Raw genomic sequence first — 17809 nt, forward strand, 5'->3', positions numbered from 1 at the left:
TGGGCTAAATAGCTCAAGCCCCTCCCCATATCACACCGTGACCAATCACACAGTATTCAGATGGACTACAGCCCTCTCTCGACCCGTTCTCATATTTTCCGGGCGCCCTTTACCAATATGGCTGCCGGCGCTGGGCATTTTGGGACTCGTAGTCCGGCTCTCGCCTGTATCTTTACCTTAGAGGGGCGCGCGCCGAGGTTGTACGAAAGCGTGTATGCGGCCTCGATGACTTCTGGGAGTTGTAGTTCTCTACCCTATCGCTGCTCCTCCTGCTTCCGGTGCCGTCACGGGACCGAGCAGTCGGTGACAGCCCCGAGGGCCCCCGTCCCGCGCCCATGGCCGAGCCGGACCGTGAGTCGGGGGCTTCGGTGGGAGGGTCGGGCCTAGCCGGGGCCTGGCTGAGGGCTGCAGGCCCCGGGGCCCGAGGGCGGGCGTGGTGGGCAGGAAATTGGGGCTGCGTGGGGAGGAGTGGGGTTCGGGGGGCCGTTCCTAAGTGATCCATATTGCTAGGTTTGTGGGTTTCTGGGTGTCGAGGTTTTAAGGGTTCGTTTGCCATGTCTCCCAAGTTACTAACGATCGCATGTTTCTCGCACCTGGGTTGCCAAAGACCCTCGTTGCTAAGGACTTAGGTTGTCGCGGTCCCGGTTGCTAAGGGTACCCGATTGTTAGGGGGAACTGTAGAATGCTAGGGGACCCCTGGTGTCCCTTCCTATCTCTTCCCTCTAGTTCCTGTGCCTCTCTTAAACACACCATCCCCAGCGCACCTCGTCTCCCACACATCCACCTCCCGTCGGAGTATCTCTTCTCTCTTTCTTTCTAAACTTATCTCTGCTTGTAAACCTAACCCTCCCTGCAAACACGCTCACATACTATTGCTATGTCCTTCCTAACTCCTCCTAAGGTTTCCTCCATACCATATGTCCTTTACTTTCTCCTCCCTAATCCTTCCTGTCCCAGCCCCTTTGTCCCTCACTAACCACCTCTCTTCCCAGCACACTCCACTCTGCTTTTCCCCATCCCCTTCTTCCCTTTACTCCATTTTTACCATTACCCTTTGCCGCAGTATAACTAGGTTGGTGGGTCTTATTGCCTGCCCCCAACCCCTGCTTTGAAGCCCTTCATGACCCCTTAACCATTCCCTCCACTATAACCACATCTGCTCCCCCTCCTCCCCCAGCCTCTGACCCTCTGGAGACCCAGGCAGGGAAGGTGCAGGAGGCTCAGGTGAGATGAGGGAAGGGTGGAGGGAAGGAGAGAGATGCATTTGTTCCCACATCCCACTCCCCTGGGGGGAGGGGACAGAGGGGAGAGTTACCCCAGGTCCCTCAACTGACTACCCCAACCCCTTGCCCCACCCCCCAGTTCAGCCTCCTGAGGAATTGTGGATTCAGGGGACTGTCAGAGAAGGGGGTGCAGCCTCAGCCCCAGGCCTGTCCTCCCGAACTTTCCTCTTTCCTTGCCCGCCCACTCCCTTCTGAACCTTATTTATGCTGGTCCTGGAGGAGTCAGACATCCAATTTAGTCCCTGAACTCACAGATCTCATGGACAAGTGACTAGAAAATGACCCTATGGGGTGATTGTGTAGGTAGCTCAGGGCACTGTGGGTGCCCAGAGATTCCAGCCAGTCCCTCCCCTGGAGGAATCTAGAGGCTGGTCTCGGAGTCAAATTGAAGTAGAGACACATCGTAGTATGTGCAGAGCAACTTCGAATTTTCTTAGGCAAAGTGAGAAACGGTGTCCCATGCAGAGGGTACAGCTAGAGCAAAGACCTGGGAGCATGGAAGAATGTGATGTGTTCAGTAGCACTGGCTGGGGTGGTCAGCTAATTACACGCATGCTTAGCATTTATTGAGTACTTAACTTCAGCCGGGTACTCTGCTTAGTACTTTATGGGCTTCATCTCATTTCATCTTCCCAGCATCCCTGTGGGGGGTCAAGTCCTACTGTGGTCATTTTATCGATGAGGAATTTGAGGCAGAGTTGTTAAGTATCCTGTCCTCTGACCCTCGGCTAGAAGAGCAGAGAAAGGCTTACAACCCACAGCACCCAGCACACTGCTTTCCAGATGCTTCAGAGAGCAATAGACAGGCTGCCTGACAGAGGCCCGAAGGCCTGCCAGTACCTCCAGCTCCCGCTTAGGCCGAGTTGCTCCCATGTGCTGGGCAGGGCCCTTGAGTCTATCCACAGAGCCTCACTGTCTGTGGCCTGAAAGAATGCCAGCCCCCCACAGCCGCGAGATCGCTGTTCAGATGTAGGCAGTGCAGAAGCTGTGGTTAAAGCACCTCACAGATGCACAGCAAAGGGTATAAGAGCTTCCTTTCAGGCCAGGGCTTCTCCCTTGCCTGGCTCCCAGAGCAGGACCACTGTCAGAGAGAAGGTTTAATGTTAAAAAGGATCCTCAGTCCCAACAAGAGAGACTTGAGGATGTAAATTGCAGCATTGTCCATATGGGGCAAAACTGGAAACCGCCCAAGTGGCTGCCCATAGATGGGTTAAATGAACTATGGGACCCCCTTACAATGCACCACGAAGCAGCTGCTGAAAAGAATGAGGTGGGTCTATAATATCTTGTTCTGCAGAAGATGCAGGGTGCTGCGTTGTGCTATGGTATGACCCCTTTCTGGAAAAATAATGGGTTTCACATGCAGAGAAACAATCTGAAGTAATTACCATTGTATTGTTAATAGTGGTTATCTCGACGGGGTACTGGGAGTGGGAATTATAAGGCAGGTGCCCCAAGTTATATATTGTCTAAGAGTCAGACATTTTACAAAGCTTATACAATCTAAAGAGCAATACAAAATTTTAAATGTTTGGGAGGGAGGTTCCTATTCAAAAAGACTTGGAACCAGATAGTGTGTGATGAGGGAGAGGGGTTGTGGAGGAGTTTTAAGCAGGAGAGTGAGTTGGTGAGAATTGCGTGTATACGGGATCCATTGCAGGGCCCAGCCCTGGCCTAGCGTACAGCAGGTATCCATTCATTCAGTGGTGGATACTTCTGGAGCTCCTGCCAGGTGTCAGACCCTATTCTTGGTGCTGGACATCCAGTGGTGAACACGAAAAACCCCCGCTTTCGTGGAGCTGACAGCATGGTGGACCCTGTAGATGTCCGTGATCATGTGATTAGACTGGAGACACCAAAGAGAAGGGCCTGTAAAGTGGAGGGGAGTGGGCCGCCCCAGACCATCATGCAGAGGGTCATGGAGTAGATTGCAGGTGGAGACTAAGGCTGGCAGCCTAGGGAGGAGGCTAGGACAAGGGCCTCTGTGCGGAGAGGACAGACTGGACCAGGTAGAGCCCTGGGGAGGGGACAAATATGGTGGGAGGGCAAGGGAGGGAGGTGGGAGGCGTCTGGCATCCAGTGTGGGAGGCCACACTAGATGGGGCCCAGGTGGAGGAGCAGGCTTGGAGGAGAGGCTGAGGCCAACGGACTCAGTGGGACATAGTGGGAGTGAGGGGCCTGGGACCCTTAGGGGAAAGCCTCCAGGAGGCCATGGGAACCCTACATCAGGGGACAGAGAGATGGCATCATCAGTGGCATGGATGAGGCAGCTAGCCCAGGGAAGGTGGAGAGACAAAGCAGGGAGAGCCCTGGACACAGTTCCAAGACCTGCAATTTGGGAGCCTGGCCAATGCGCGGAGCTGATAAAGGAGATAGAGAGGTTGAAAGGCTATCTGGGGCTTCCAGACGCAGGGTGAGGACCGAGGTGTTTTCACTGGCATTATTCCATTATTATCAACTGACTTTGGTGAGGAGGGCTGCGGGGGTGCTGGGAAGGGGCAGCAGGCCTACACTACAGGGGACAAGGAGAGATACAGGGGGAGGATAGGGTCATGGCATATGAAATAGCAACAGCTAACGCTTCCTGAGCTCTTACCCCGCGGGGTGCTGTCCTGAGCACCTCACACAGTAACTCATTTCATCACACAACAGTCTCCTGAGAGGGGAACCCTCTGAGCTCCATCTCCAAGAAGAGGAGCCCCGGAGACTCAGAAAAATGAAATCACTCACATGAGATTGTGCTCCTTGGGAGTGACAGGCCAGGTCCCCTGCACAGGCAGCCTGTCCCAGATCCCCCACACTGCCCCCCAGAGCTGTTCCTCCATTGCCCCTCACTTCCTCGGGCCCACCTACCAGCCAGGGCCTTTTTCCCAAACGGGGGTGTCACCCCACCCCCTACTCCCTAACCTCACTTCTTGGGCCTGGCCACTCCACCTCCACCCCTTCCAGGACTCAGATTCAGACACTGAGGGAGGAGCAGCTGGCGGAGAAGCGGAGAGTGAGTATCTTCCTTGGGAGGCCGGTTCTGGTGGGGGGCCGTTTAGGGCAGGGGTCTGGGTGATACCCCTCACCTCCATCAAGGGTGACATTCAAGTTATGTAATAATGGTTCTGTGCCAGCACCTGGAAGCCCCTGGCTGGGCCAGGCATGGAGCCTTGAGTTGTGGAAAGGCAGAGGATCCCTGGGCTGGGGCAGGGGCACTCAGGGCCTCTGTGCACCCTGGCTGACACCCACTCAGCCGCTCCCTCTCTTCTTTTTGGCCAGTGGACTTCCTGCGGAATTTGTTCTCCCAGACGCTGGGCCTGGGCACCCAGAAGGAGCGTCTGTTGGACGACCTCACCCTGGAAGGGGTGGCCCGCTACATGCTGAGTGAGCGCTGTAAGTCCCCCACCTGCCTTGGGCCACTTGCCCCCCTCCTGGCCCCAAGTGATTTCTCAGCTCCAGCCACTTGAACCATTCACGCCTTTTTTCTGCAAGTAACAAGAAACCCAGCTCAAACTGACTTATGCCAGAAAAAAGGAATGTGTTGACCCCTTAACTGAAATCCAGCTTTCAGCATGGCTGGGTCCAGGGGCTTCCATGTTATCAAAACTCTTAACCCTCTCTGGCTGCTTTCCTGCGTGTTGGGGTAAAGGTAGCTCCTGGCAGCTCCAATGCCAGTTCCACCAGCCTAGCAGCCCCCCCTGAAGAGAGTATCTTTGTCCTCTGCTTCAAGCAAAAGAGCACAGATTGGCTCGAGTTGGCCCAGGGTTGGTCACATTCTTACCAGGAACCAATCACCGTGTCTCTGGTTGGCCAGACCTAGGTCACATCTCCACTGCTGACTCACGCTGTGGTCTGATTGGCCAGGCCTGTTTGATAGAATGAAGGTGATAATAATAAATGTTTACCTCATAGAGTTATTAGGGGTTAAAAAAAAATTAATAGAGATGTAAATGCCTGGGACAGGACCGGAAACAGCAAGAGCTGTGGAAGTGCTGCCTGTGAGTGTTATTACAGGAAGCTTCTTTCAGGTGTGGTGTGTAGGTGCCTCTTTACTGGGTCACCGTGTAATTTATATTTCTTGCTGCGAGTTGAGGTCAGCTGTCTGCGAAACCAAGCCATCAGCAGTCCTCTACTAGAACAATCGACCCTTTGAGGGTCCTGAGCAGCCCTTTGTTGAGGCCGTCTTCTCCACTTTCCGTGTCCTCCAGCTGCTGCCAGCTCCTCCTCAGCCAGCCGGGCCCGCCGCCCTGCGCCTGCTTCTCCTGGGCAGGCCTGGCAGCTGTCTCTAGCCCACTTCTGGCTCGGGTGGGCCCCAGAGAACGCAGGCAGTGGCTACAAAGCTTTTGTTCCTTCTGTCCTCCTGCACCTGGATTTTTGGATAATTGGCTCCTGAGGGTGCCTATGAGGGGATAATGATAAACAATAACAATTAATTGAGCCCTCACTGTTTGCCAGGCACTGGGCCAAGCATTTGACAGGCCTCCTCTCATTTATCTTCACAACATTATACCTGTGTGGTCATTACAGGAGTGATGTGGGCAGAGGAGGAAACTGAGGCACGGAGTCAGGACCCAGCCCCAGGCCCCCGGAATTCAGAGCACACGATCCCTCCCCCATGCCTGCTCCTCCCCCACATTCAGCCAGGCCTGGTCCAATGGCATCCCCAGAGGAAGCAGAGGGCAGAGGCTGTGGCTGGCCTCAGCCTTTGTCACCCTTGCTGTCCTCCTTGGACAGGACACCCCAGAGGCGCCCGGTTCACAGGGCCTCACTTGTGTCTGTTCATCAGCTGACAGGCAGATGCCAGGGTACTGCGTGGGAGGGCTGCCTGCCAGCAAGCAGCTGAAGAGGCAACTGGGCTGTTTCTGCCCGGCTCGGTGTGCTTGTGAAGTGATGTGACCCCTGCCATGTCTTCCCCTAGTCTTTTCTGAACGGGGGTAAAAAAGGGGGACCCAAGTGCTTATAGGTATACGAATCATGGGTCTCAAGAAGTTTAATGCATTGACTCAAAGAATAACAGCAAACATATACATTTGCCCTTGAACAACACCGGTTTGAACTGTGCAGGTCCATTTATACGCAGCTATTTTTCAACAAATACTGTAAATGTATTTTCTCTTCCTTATGATTTTCTTAACAAGTTTCTTTTCTCTACTTACTTTATTATAAGAAATATGTGTTAATCAGCTATTTACGTTATCAATAAAGCTTCCAGTCAACAGTAGGCTATTACTAGTTAAGTTTTGGGGGAATCAAAAGTTATACGTGGATTAACCCCCTGGGTTGTTCAAGGGTCAGCTATATAGTGCTTGCTCAGTGCTGGGCACGGATCCAAGCTTTACATGAATGAATTCATTCTCTCAACAGCCCTCCAAGGTCAGTACTGTAATGCCCATTTTACAGACCAGGAAGCTAAAGTCTAGAGTGGTGATCTGAACTAAGACCCCCCTGCTGATGAGCAGGAGAGCCAGGATTTGAAGCTCTTATCCACTCTTCTGCTATTCACTGGGTGTGGGCTGAGAGTGGCAAATCTTTGGTCTTCACCTGAAAATCACCAGACTTCTGGTGGCCAATGTGTGTTTGATTATGGAGGGAAAAAATGTGATGAAGGAGTGTGTATAATATGCCAAAAATAGGTGGTCGTCCCAGATTGTGTCCACAAGATGAATTGCTACCAGAGATTTTTACAATAACCTGTAGCTCTTCTGGGGGAACCCCCCGTCCCCAGCCTCCTTACTAAGATCGTACACATTTTTGTGCAGATCTAGTTAAGGGGAGAAACTTCTCTCCCAGTGGCCTTTTCTGGACTCTGTCTAAGTTGGTGTAATTTTAAACAACAGATTCGTTGTCCCCATGCTGGCTCTTCCACCAGTTGACTGTGTGACTGCTTCCTCTCTTGGAGCCTCGATTTCCTCACCTGTAAAATAGGGATGTTAACACCACTCGCCTCAAGATGGTTGGGAGGACCATTCATGCATCTGAAATGTTTGCCCCAGAGCCTAGCGTGGAGTTAACAGTGTCAGGGGCTGTGGTGGGCGGTATGATTTTGGGGCTCAGCAAACCATGTCACGTGATGCACAAACTCCTCTCCTCTAGGTCACAGAGTCATCTGTTTGGTGGGAGCTGGAATCTCCACGTGTAAGTGCCCCCTCCCCCAGTAGTTGCCCCCAGGTCTGGGGGAGCCCCTTCCAGGCTTGAGGGGAGCCAGGTCTGGATCCTCACTTGGGAGGGTTACTGTGATATAGATGAGGCCCAGGTCCCTGCTGGATTGCTTTCTGCTCTTCCTCCCTCAGCTGCGGGCATCCCCGACTTCCGCTCCCCATCCACCGGCCTTTATGCCAACCTGCAGAAGTACCATCTTCCCTACCCAGAGGCCATTTTTGAGATTGGCTACTTCAAGGTATGTGCTCTCCCAGGGAGGAATGTCTGTAATGATGGGTGGTGGGGATGGGGTCACCTGCTCTCATCTCACCAGGGGCATCTGGGTACCCACCTGCCCTCTGCTCTCTCTCCCACAGAAACATCCAGAGCCCTTCTTTGCCCTCGCCAAGGAACTCTATCCTGGGCAGTTCAAGGTGAGCTCTTTTTTGTAGGGGGAACAGAAAAGGTTAAGTGACAGCAGGCATGGGAAGGGCCCTTTGTACCAGTTTTATTATATAGTCATTACGTACATGGGCTCTGGGCCCAGACTGCCTGGGTCCAACTCCAAATCCCTCATATCCTGCTTTTGTGACCTTGAGCCTCAGTTTTCCCATCAGTAAAATGAAGCTGATAACATTATATGAAAAGGGTCGTTGTGAGGCTTAAGTGAGTTAACAGTCCACAGAAGAGCCCAGACTCTGGAGCCAGGCTGCTTTTTTTGAGTGAATCCCAACTCTGCAGCTTGCCAGCTGTGTGTCTTTGGCAAGACAGTCAGCCTCCCCGTGCCCCAGTTTCCTCTCTGTGAAATGAGGATAATGATGGTCGATGTAATGGTTCCATGAGGTAGAACAGGCATAGTGCCTGGAAGCTTTCTGCACGTGGCGGTGTAGGGGAAACTTCTCCATTATCAGCTTGGTTCTGACTGTCCCTCTGCAGCCGACGCTCTGTCACTACTTCATCCGTCTGCTGAAGGAGAAGGGGATGCTCGTGCGCTGCTACACACAGGTAGGTGGGACTGTGGGCATCCTGGGAGGAAGAGGGCGGGCTGGATGTGGCCTGGCACCTCAGCACTAAGAGCTCCGGCCACTGCTTCTTTGTCATGTGAGCTGCAATGAGTCATTTCCCCTCTCTCAGACTCAGTTTCCCCTTCTGTAAAGCAGAGGCCAGAACAGCTTCGCCCTTTCAGGTCTGTGGTGACATGGCACTGAACTCCTCTCAGAGCGCTCCCCTGTGTACTGAGAAAGGACCTGGTGTCTGAGGGGAGGGGGCACCATTTGCACCAGAGATTTCATATGAGGTATGGCTTTCCAGCAGATGACACCAAAGTGACTTGATCTAACCAAATCCATATGCTATGACAACGTCCTAACTGGTGAACAGACTGTCTTAAGGAAGGGGCACCTTTTTATAATGTGCACAGAGGCCTCCTGTGCGCATGGGGCCATGGCTCATGCATGTCAGATGCTGAGCCGAGGGCCTCACCATGGAGTACGCAGGCAAGGGGGCCGCCTTGTTGGCTCCTGGACTAGTCGGCAAGCCGTCCGGGATCTCGCACCCTACTTGTAAACAAACGTTTGCACCTCTGCCTTTGTTTTGTGAGTATTGAATTCCATGATGTGCTATACAGTGATATCACGCATGCTGTCAGTCATACCTCAGAACCCAACGTGTATAAAACAGAGAGAGCGTGCCTGGATCTAAATAGGTGTTCTAGTAGTTCCTTCCCGCACCTGGCAGTTGGGAGCCTGCAGCCTTGGAAGCTGCCACCAGGGGGTGGATGAATTCTTTTCCGGTCAGATTTCTCAACTGGGGGCAGGTACTCCTGCCTAGGGCTAGTGGTGTGTGGTGGAGGGGACGGTTGCCTCCTTCTTGAAGGAGTCCAAGCTCAGGATAAACCTGACCTTTCTTCCAAGAGAGTCAGTTGTATCTGCAGGACGTGGCTCAGACAGGATACAAACAGCTCACCTGAAGCCAAGTGCCCTCTGTGCATGATTTCATGGGCTCCTCACCAAGGCCCTGCTGGCATCCCTGTTTGTCAGCTTCTGTCACAAGTGTTTACTGAGTGTCAACCCAGTGCCAGGCGCTGCTGGCAGCGAACAGAGCCAACTTTCCTGCCCTCCTGGAGCTGACACACTAATGTGGGGAGAGAGACAGTGGGCAATATGGATAAGTAGCTTATCTAGCGTGGCAGATGGTATGAGTTCTGTGGAGCAGGATTAAGCAGGAAAAGGGAATCAGAAGTGTGTGTGTGTGTGTGTGTGTGTGTGTGTGTGTGTGTGTGTCGGGGGTATGGAGTGTGTTGTTGTAAATAAGATATCAGGGAAGGCCTCACTGAGGAGGACACATTTAGACAAAGACCTGAAGATGGGGAGGGAGGGGGCCATGGGATTATCTGGGGGGGGTGCGCTCCAGGCAAAGGGAACAGCTAGTGCAAAGGGCCTGAGGGAGATGTATTGGGCGTGTTTGAGCCGGATCTGAGTAAGCGAGGAGGACAGCAGGACACTAGTAGGAGAGAATGGAGGAGACGAGGTCAGGAGGTGACAGGGAGATTCCGATGATGTGGGGCCTCGGAGGCCATGGGAGGGCTTTGTTCTTTACCCTGAGTGAGATGGTGCCACAGGAGGGCTCTGAGCAGGGAGGGACATGACCTGACCCAGGTGTCCCTCTGGCTGTGCGTAGGGGACAGATTGTGGGGGCAGTGGGGAGGGGGTTACAGAGACTGTGGATGATGCTGCTGTGATGATCCAAGCAGGAGAGGACGGAGGCTGAGCCAGGGTGGGAGCCGGGGAGGGGGAGAGGTGGGCAGGTCATGCATCCATTTTGAAGGTAGAGCCAACAGGACTTGGTGATGGATTGGATGTGAAATGATTCATGATGGGGAGGGAAGAGTCAAGGACGACTGGACGGCTCTCAGCCAGAGCACCTCCCGCTTTTTACTGAGATGATGGGAGGGGCAGGGGAGCGCAAAGGAAGACTTTACTTTGAGGCACATCGAGGTTGAGATGCCTGTTAGACCCCCATGTGGAGATGCAGACAGACATTTGGACATAGGAGTCTGGACTTGAGCTGGACGAGCAGCATATATTCATGTTTAAACTAACCAGACAGGATAAGATCACAGGGCCCCAGCATGAGAAGCCCAGGCCCAGGACAAAGTGCCCCATCAGAGGCTCAGTGGGCTCACTTCCCAGCTCAGCTGGAGGCAAAAACCCCTGCCCTTGACCACGACAGCACACCAGCTGCCCACTATTTTTACATGAGAGCCAACGTGAATACAAGTATACTGTGCAGGCATTTCCCCTGACCCCACTTGCAATATTTAATGCATGGAATTTAATTACACGTAATTTTCAAAATGGCATATTACCTAAAATAGACAAAGGTGGAAAAAAAATATCTTTCCACTCCCACATTTTATGAAACCATTTTTTTTCTCTCAAACTTGTCACCTTCTTCCTTGACCTCAGCCAGTTTTGAGTCACTGACCTAGTTCTCTGGAACACGTTGTCTTCACCTCTTTCTGAATTGTGACGACGTAGCACTTCTGAAGCATGTATGATGCTATTTTTATCTTGAGACACAAGTATCCATTCAAACATGAGAACAGTTGCCCTGTTCACTCAAGTCACTGTGATCTCCACAGCAAAACGTTCTTTTAACTACATATATGGCATTTATACTGTATATAGGGTTTGGACTTAGCTTTCCTTCATCTGACCCCTTGTCTGGAAGACCCTTCCATATCACTCACATAGCAGCTTCATGCTTTTAAAAAGCTACCATCGGTGATGTGTCAATTACGGATGTGATGTTTTGAAATAAAAAGGAAACCAAGATCTCCAAAGTTTCAGATGAAAATCCAGACTTCAGGCTCCTCCTGAAAATTGGGAAGAGCTGGCTGCACCCTGGGTAGCTTTCCTGGGGAGAGCGGGTGGCTGGAGCTGAATGACCACTGCCCACTCTGGGAACTGCCCGCCCTTGCCCAGGGCCCACGTCCTTTCCACGGCCTGTTTCCTGCCAGGCGCCAGGGCCAGATGGCAGTGGCTGTGTATCACCACGTGGTCAGTGCTTGTCCTCTAGTAGGTACTTCCTGGGCCTTACTGCCCAGACCCCAGCTGCTGTTGGCTCCTTCGTGTGTCTCCTTTGAAGATATTCTATGCTTAGGCAAACAGATACACAAATGTATAGATATTTTTTCACATCCTGTACACACTCTGCCTTTGTACTTTTATCCCTTTTAACATCTTGGAGAGATCACTTCACATTGGTACATACAGTTCAGCCTCATTCTTTGTGGCTTTTCTCCCCCCTTCTTCCGCCTCCCCCCCACATACACTCTGGTTCAAGCCGTTGTTTCTCAGTGTAGTTGTGTAGGACCCAGCGCCCTGGCCCACGCTGGTATTATGAGCCTTGCGCTCCCCCCGGCTGAGGCAGTCGGTCGCCAGTCGTCGGTCAGCCGCTCACAGCTACTCTCGCCAGCTGCCGGCCACTCACGCTGGTTGCCGGCCACTCGCATTGGCCACCGGTCACTCCTGGCAGCACAAGGTAGCCCGCAGCAGCTCCCGCCAACCTCCAGCTGCTCACAGCAGCCCAGCTCCAGGGAGAGCTGTTGTTCACAATCTTAGCTGTAGAGGGCGCAGCTCACTGGCCCATGTGGGAATGGAACAGGCTACCTGGGCAGCAGGAGAACGGCGGTCCAAACACCTGAGCCACCTGGCCAGCCCATTTGTGGTTTCTTGATTAAACATGGTGTCAAAGAATAGCACAGAGGCATTAAGGCAGTTCTGATGCATGCTATTGAGTTATTTCCATGCACACTGCTTCCTCACGTGCAAAGGAGTTGATCAGTAGACTGAATCAAGTAACAAAGGCCAAACTGAGATTTCTAATGAAGAGGGGAAGGGGAAAAGCTACAGAAAGTCTGGGAACAGTGACTTGTCTGCATGTTTTGGGGATAAGCTGATTACTGGCAAGGAGCAGAGAGGGCATTTGGGGTGTCTGCCCTGGAAAGGGAACCCTTCCAGTTGTTCATGGAGTCTCCAGGAAACCTTGTCGATTCAGCTGTGGGCCGCACGTGACAGGCCATCTCTGTGTAACATCTGCCAGTGTCCTTTAGCACCTGCCTCATAGGCATACAAAAGCTGCTCCAGAGGGGCTGTGTGTTTTGAGAAAAATGAGAGAGCACAAAAGTCTGTGTGGAAGAGATGAATATTCTTGTTTGGTCAATAAGGAAAGTATTTCTGTCTTATAAGAATATAAGTTAATATGCCATCTATGAAACACACAATAGTAAGAAACCTGACTGCTAAATAGGAAAACAGTGTGTTTAAAACCAAATAGTCCCTCCTGAGTTGTCTGTTTACGTTAATGGCTGGCCAAGGCTGCCACAGACAGCTGTGCAGGTTGGGTACTGCACAAGGAAGCCACATCTGAGGGGGCTCCATTTACAATGGAAACATTGTAGGTTTATACATTTATTTCAACAGATTTCTGGCAGGTGGCACTAAAGTGTGTGGTTCTAACAAAACAAGTTTTCTGAAAAATGGAAGCAAAGTGGCCTGGATTTGCAGAAAAATGCCATATGGGCTGTTAGTGGCTGTGGGCCGGGGCTCATAGATGTTTGAATTTGGGCCCCTGCCCGTGAGCATCCGTGACTTTTATCCTTTCAGTGGCACTGCCAGAATCAAGAGTTTTCAGATACAGTCTGCCCCTTGCTTTTCCCTCCCTTCCTTCTCACCCTACCCCACTCGTTTCTCCTGGCCATAACTCTCTGCTCTGTCTTATGCCCCTGAGGGGTAGGCTTTACTCCCGAGCCTCTTCCCTCCATCTCTCCGTCCAGAACATAGACACCCTGGAGCGAGTGGCAGGGCTGGAGCCCGAGGACCTCGTGGAGGCCCATGGTACCTTCTACACATCGCACTGCATCAGCCCCCTCTGTGGGCGGGAGTACACGCTCAGCTGGATGAAAGGTGAGGGGCTGGAGGTCATCCACAAGGGCAGACCTCCCACCCACTGTCCACTCCTCATGCCAGGCACAGGGCCTCTACCCAGGGGGTGCCAGTTCTGTCCTGCACAGCCCTGTGGCTCTCCTTCCTAGATAATGGCAGTCCCCAAAGGTTTGAGGTGGCAGTGGGCTTCATTGCTCCCAGTACCACCTCGCAGCCAGGTTAGAATGGAAACAAGCTCCAGACCCAGTTCAGCCACACACAGAGACGTGCATTAGCAGTGGTCACACGGCCTGTGAGGTCATGCAACCCTAGGTCTTTGTCCTTTGAGGGGCTCTGACCCTGCCTCACATGAGTGCTCATCAGGCAAAAGGAACTAAATTCTAAGAAGAGCAGGGCTGTCCGATAGAACTTTCTGGGATGAGGGAACGCTTCTCTATCTGCACTGTCCAATATTGCTACATGTGGCTACTGAGCACTTGAAATGTGGCTAGTGAGTCTGAGGAACTGAGTTTTAAATTGTATTTAATTTTTATTAATTTGAATTTAAAGAGCCACACCTGGCTGTGATGACCATGTTGGACAAGCACTTGTACGAGAAGCACAGGATTCAATTAGTCCATTAGGTTCAGGCGGACAGAATCAATGGCGTGCGAAGCCAGACACAGGGCTGGTTAGGGGTGAAGGCTGGGGCTGCCCCTCGGGGTGCAGACTACAGGGCTTGCTAAAGACATCGTCCCAATTCGTGTAAGGGCAGAGTGTCTGTAAAAAGAACAAAACAATCCAGCCAATCCACATTTCTGGAATGTCAGCAAGAGCCTACTTCTGTCGTCCATTGTGCTGATTAAGAAATCACTTATTTCACCCATGAAAACCCATTTCTGACACTCTTTATGCTGCCTTCACAAAGCCTCTGTCCATGGGAGATAAGGACAGCACTTGTAGGAGGGCCTCTGGAGCGTAGCCTTTCTCATAAAACTCCAGCTGACCGCCCCTGGGGTGAGGAGCCCTGACCAGCCCCGCCGGTGCAGCTGGGGGTAATGTACAGTTAACATTACCCCATTATGTTCACTTACTGCAGTATCCCAGGCAGCACCCACAAAATAGCATACTGTCAGTGCAGAAATGTTTTAAATTAAATGATGGGCATTAAAACAGTGCTCTGTAGACGTGTGTCGAAGGAATGAATGAATCGTTGAACAAATGAGCTAGGAGTCTGTGAGTTGCAAGTGACAGAATGGTTTCAAGTTTCCTTAGTCACTTAATAAGTAATAAAGTGCATGATTGTCATAAGCATGGTGTGTGTGTGTGTGGGGGAGGTCAGTCCCAGAACCCCAGGCTGGGCAGCAGCTGGGCCTAAGGATTTGTCCCCATCCCAGGGTCATCTGCATATTTCTCCCTCTCTCTCTGCTACCTGGCCAGGGACCACCAGGCCTCCAAACCAGGATGAATCAGGGCTGCCTTCAGAGAACCACTGGCAGAGCTTCACTTCCAAGTCCAGATTTCCTAGGCGGGGCTTAGGGAATCCAGTGGCCTCTGCTGATTTGTGTATTCTTTCAGTTATAGCTTGGTGCTGCTGGGAACCACCCTTGCACTTCTGGGGCATTTGGGGTGGTGGGGGCAGTTCTCTGAGGTGGGGGTCCTTCCTGAGCAGGGCAGACACCCCAGGAGGTTCCCTGGTGACTGAGGTGTGTTTGTGTTGACAGTGAAGGAAGGGGCAGGGGAAGGCAGCAAGGCAGGCTACAGCCCCCAGCCCAGAGCCTCTTACCTCCTTCTCTCCTTCCCCTTCTCCACGCCCAGAGAAGATCTTCTCCGAGGTGACTCCCAAGTGTGAGAAGTGTCAGAGCGTGGTGAAGCCTGGTGAGCCTTGGGGCCAGGGGCAAACTGAGAATCAACTGGGAACCACCCCCAACTCTTTCCCAAGAAGGCCACACTTGCCACCCACCCTACCTCTGGTCACCCTCTCTCCAGGGAGAGGGTTCTGTAGCCCTGGCCCGTCCCTGCTGCTCCACCGTCCCACCCAGCCCTCAGGTCTGCCTTCTGCTCCTGCCTATTGTTGTCTTTGTCTGTCTCTGCCTCCCTCTGTTCACTGTCTCTTTCTGTCCTGTGTTGTCTGTCTGTCCGTCTGTCTCCACCTCAGACATCGTGTTCTTTGGCGAGAACCTTCCAGCGCGTTTCTTCTCCTGCATACAGTCAGTAAGTGCCCCTGCCACCACCCTGCCCTCAGCTCATGTGAGGGGACAGCCTGGGTCATTTCCCCAACTGGCTTCAGGTGGGTGTGTGGTGGGGAGCAGGGGACAGTGGCCCAGCCCCGGCGGAGGGTCCTGGAGCCCTCCTGGCTGTTCCCTCTTCATAGGACTTCCGGAAAGTGGACCTGCTTATCATCATGGGCACCTCCCTGCAGGTGCAGCCCTTCGCGTCCCTCATCGGCAAGTAAGTCAGTGGTTGGCCTGGGCTGGGGGGCACTGGAGGCTGAGGGAGCCAGAACAGGTCGTCACCACCCAGATCATCGTTCCCCCAGGGCACCCCTCTCCACCCCACGCCTGCTCATCAACAAGGAAAAAACTGGCCAGGTGAGTTGGCTTTTATACACAGCCCCTCGTTCTTCCCTGCCTTCTCATCAGATGGGTCCCCATTCCCTCCCACTGGCTTCCTCAGTATGAGGGGACAGGTCTCTAGGGAACCCAGTAGTTCAGACCTCTCAGCTCAGGACCAGGGATTCCAGAATCCAGAGGGGTCAAGTTCCAGGCTGCCCTGACTCTTAAGATTCCATAGGGCTCCGGGTCATTCAAGCAAGTGACAGAACCCCAACTCAGTGTGACTTCAACCAAAATAGGGTTGTTGCACTTCCTGGGACTGAAGAATCAGATTAGCTGGAGCAGGGCCTTCAGCAGTGGCATCAGAGTCCCCTCTACGTCTCGGTCCTCTCCACCCCCCACCCAGGTGGCCTCGCTCCCAAGCCCTGGCTCCCTCCTGGAGAGCGATGTTTCCTCGAATAGGCAAAAACATGCCACATGCCAGACGCTGTTGTAAGCATTTTCCCTGTATCAACCCACTGATAATACAACTCTAGGAGTGGGTTCGATGATCACCCCCACGCGATAGATAGGGAAACTGAGGTTCGGAGAGGTCCCTTGAGCAAAGTCACGGAGCTGGGATACAAACCCAGGCCTCCGGGCTTGAGGGTCTGTGCTCTTAGCTCCGCCACCCCCACCCCACCTACTTCCCTGCAGACTGACCCTTTCCTGGGAATGATGATGGGCCTCGGAGGAGGCATGGACTTCGATTCCAAGAAGGCCTACAGGTGAGGCCTGAGTGCCGTGTGGGGTGGCGCTGCCAGGGACAGGCCAAGGTGGGCGGGAGGGCGTGATGCTCCACGAACAGGGCCTCGCTGTCGGGGGCCTGGGACAAGCCTGGGAGCTCAGACTCTCTCACCTGCCCGCAGGGACGTGGCCTGGCTGGGTGACTGTGACCAGGGCTGCCTGGCCCTTGCTGACCTCCTCGGATGGAAGGTGAGGAGCCTGGGACACCCACCCCACCCCGAGCCCCGTCCCTGGATGCCTGTCCCATGGGTCTTCTGACCCCATGAGGCATGGTGACCTTTGACTCTGGGAACTTTGTCCCCTACAGAAGGAGCTGGAGGACCTTGTCCGGAAGGAGCATGCCAGCATTGATGCTCAGTCGGGGTCAGGGAGCCCCAACCCCGGCACTGCAGCTTCCCCCAGGAAGTCCTCACCTCCTGCTAAGGAGGAGGCCAGGACCACGGAGGGGGAGAAACCCCAGTGACAGCTGCATCTCCCAGGCAGGACGCCCAGCTCTTCTGGGACAGCGGAGCCCCAGCCAGCCCTGGTCCCCCCTAACTTGCAGCTCTTGTGTAGGAGCTCAGAGCATTCCCTCACTCTCATAACCACTCCCTCCCAAAACTGGGGTCCCCGCCCCCTGACCCTAGCAAATCTCTAACATCTCCTCAGGGCAGAAGCTTGGGCAGCCTATCACTAACAGCCCAGAGCCTCTAACCACCCCCAGGGGTGAGGATCAACCTCCCCTAACCTCTAACTGCTCCCAGGGCCTGGGGACCTCCAAATTTCTAACTGTCCCAGGACAGGGTCCCCAGGGCCCCCACACTCTCTACTACTCTCAGGGGCCAACTAGATGAAATCTAACCTACCCTGGGTGGGGGTGGGGGCCCTCCAAACATAACTCACCCAGTTGGGGGTCTGAGCCTGAAGGCCTTCCACCTCTCTGCCTTCGACTCCCAAAGTGGGTACCTTAGCCACCTTCACTCAGGACCCACTTCTCACGTGGGAATAGGCAGATGATGTTGCTTATTGGAGACAAATTAAAAACCAAAAATTAACAATCTGCTGTCTGGCCTGGCTGTTCCTTTCTGTGGGCACACAGGGAAGCAACTGGAAGAAGTGGGGGGAGATCTCTAGCTACTAAGGAAACCAGAACACA

At 53.2% G+C, this 17809-nt stretch overlaps 1 protein-coding gene across 3 annotated transcripts; it reads left to right on the forward strand.

Annotated features, from left to right (window-relative positions):
- The first annotated feature begins 209 nt into the window (after positions 1–209).
- SIRT2 (sirtuin 2) lies at positions 210–17713 on the forward strand. Of its 3 annotated transcripts, XM_019751454.3 has the most exons (16): positions 245–351; positions 1178–1224; positions 4233–4281; positions 4548–4661; positions 7362–7403; positions 7559–7665; positions 7784–7840; positions 8343–8411; positions 13246–13375; positions 15152–15211; positions 15492–15547; positions 15708–15784; positions 15873–15924; positions 16585–16655; positions 16797–16863; positions 16982–17713. In XM_019751454.3, the coding sequence occupies exons 1-16, from the start codon at positions 336–338 to the stop codon at positions 17135–17137; spliced, it is 1170 nt and encodes a 389-aa protein (XP_019607013.2). In that variant the 5' UTR covers positions 245–335; the 3' UTR covers positions 17138–17713. The 3 variants fall into 3 exon arrangements, with proteins under 3 accessions (XP_019607012.3, XP_019607013.2, XP_074170470.1); XM_019751453.3 differs by lacking the exon at positions 1178–1224 and having other exon boundaries at positions 210–351; XM_074314369.2 differs by lacking the exons at positions 1178–1224; positions 4233–4281 and having other exon boundaries at positions 249–351.
- Positions 17714–17809: the final 96 nt, after the last annotated feature.

Source organism: Rhinolophus sinicus, chromosome 8 (assembly GCF_057876585.1).
Source record: "Rhinolophus sinicus isolate RSI-liver-muscle chromosome 8, RSI-T2T, whole genome shotgun sequence".
Taxonomy (NCBI): domain Eukaryota; kingdom Metazoa; phylum Chordata; class Mammalia; order Chiroptera; family Rhinolophidae; genus Rhinolophus; species Rhinolophus sinicus.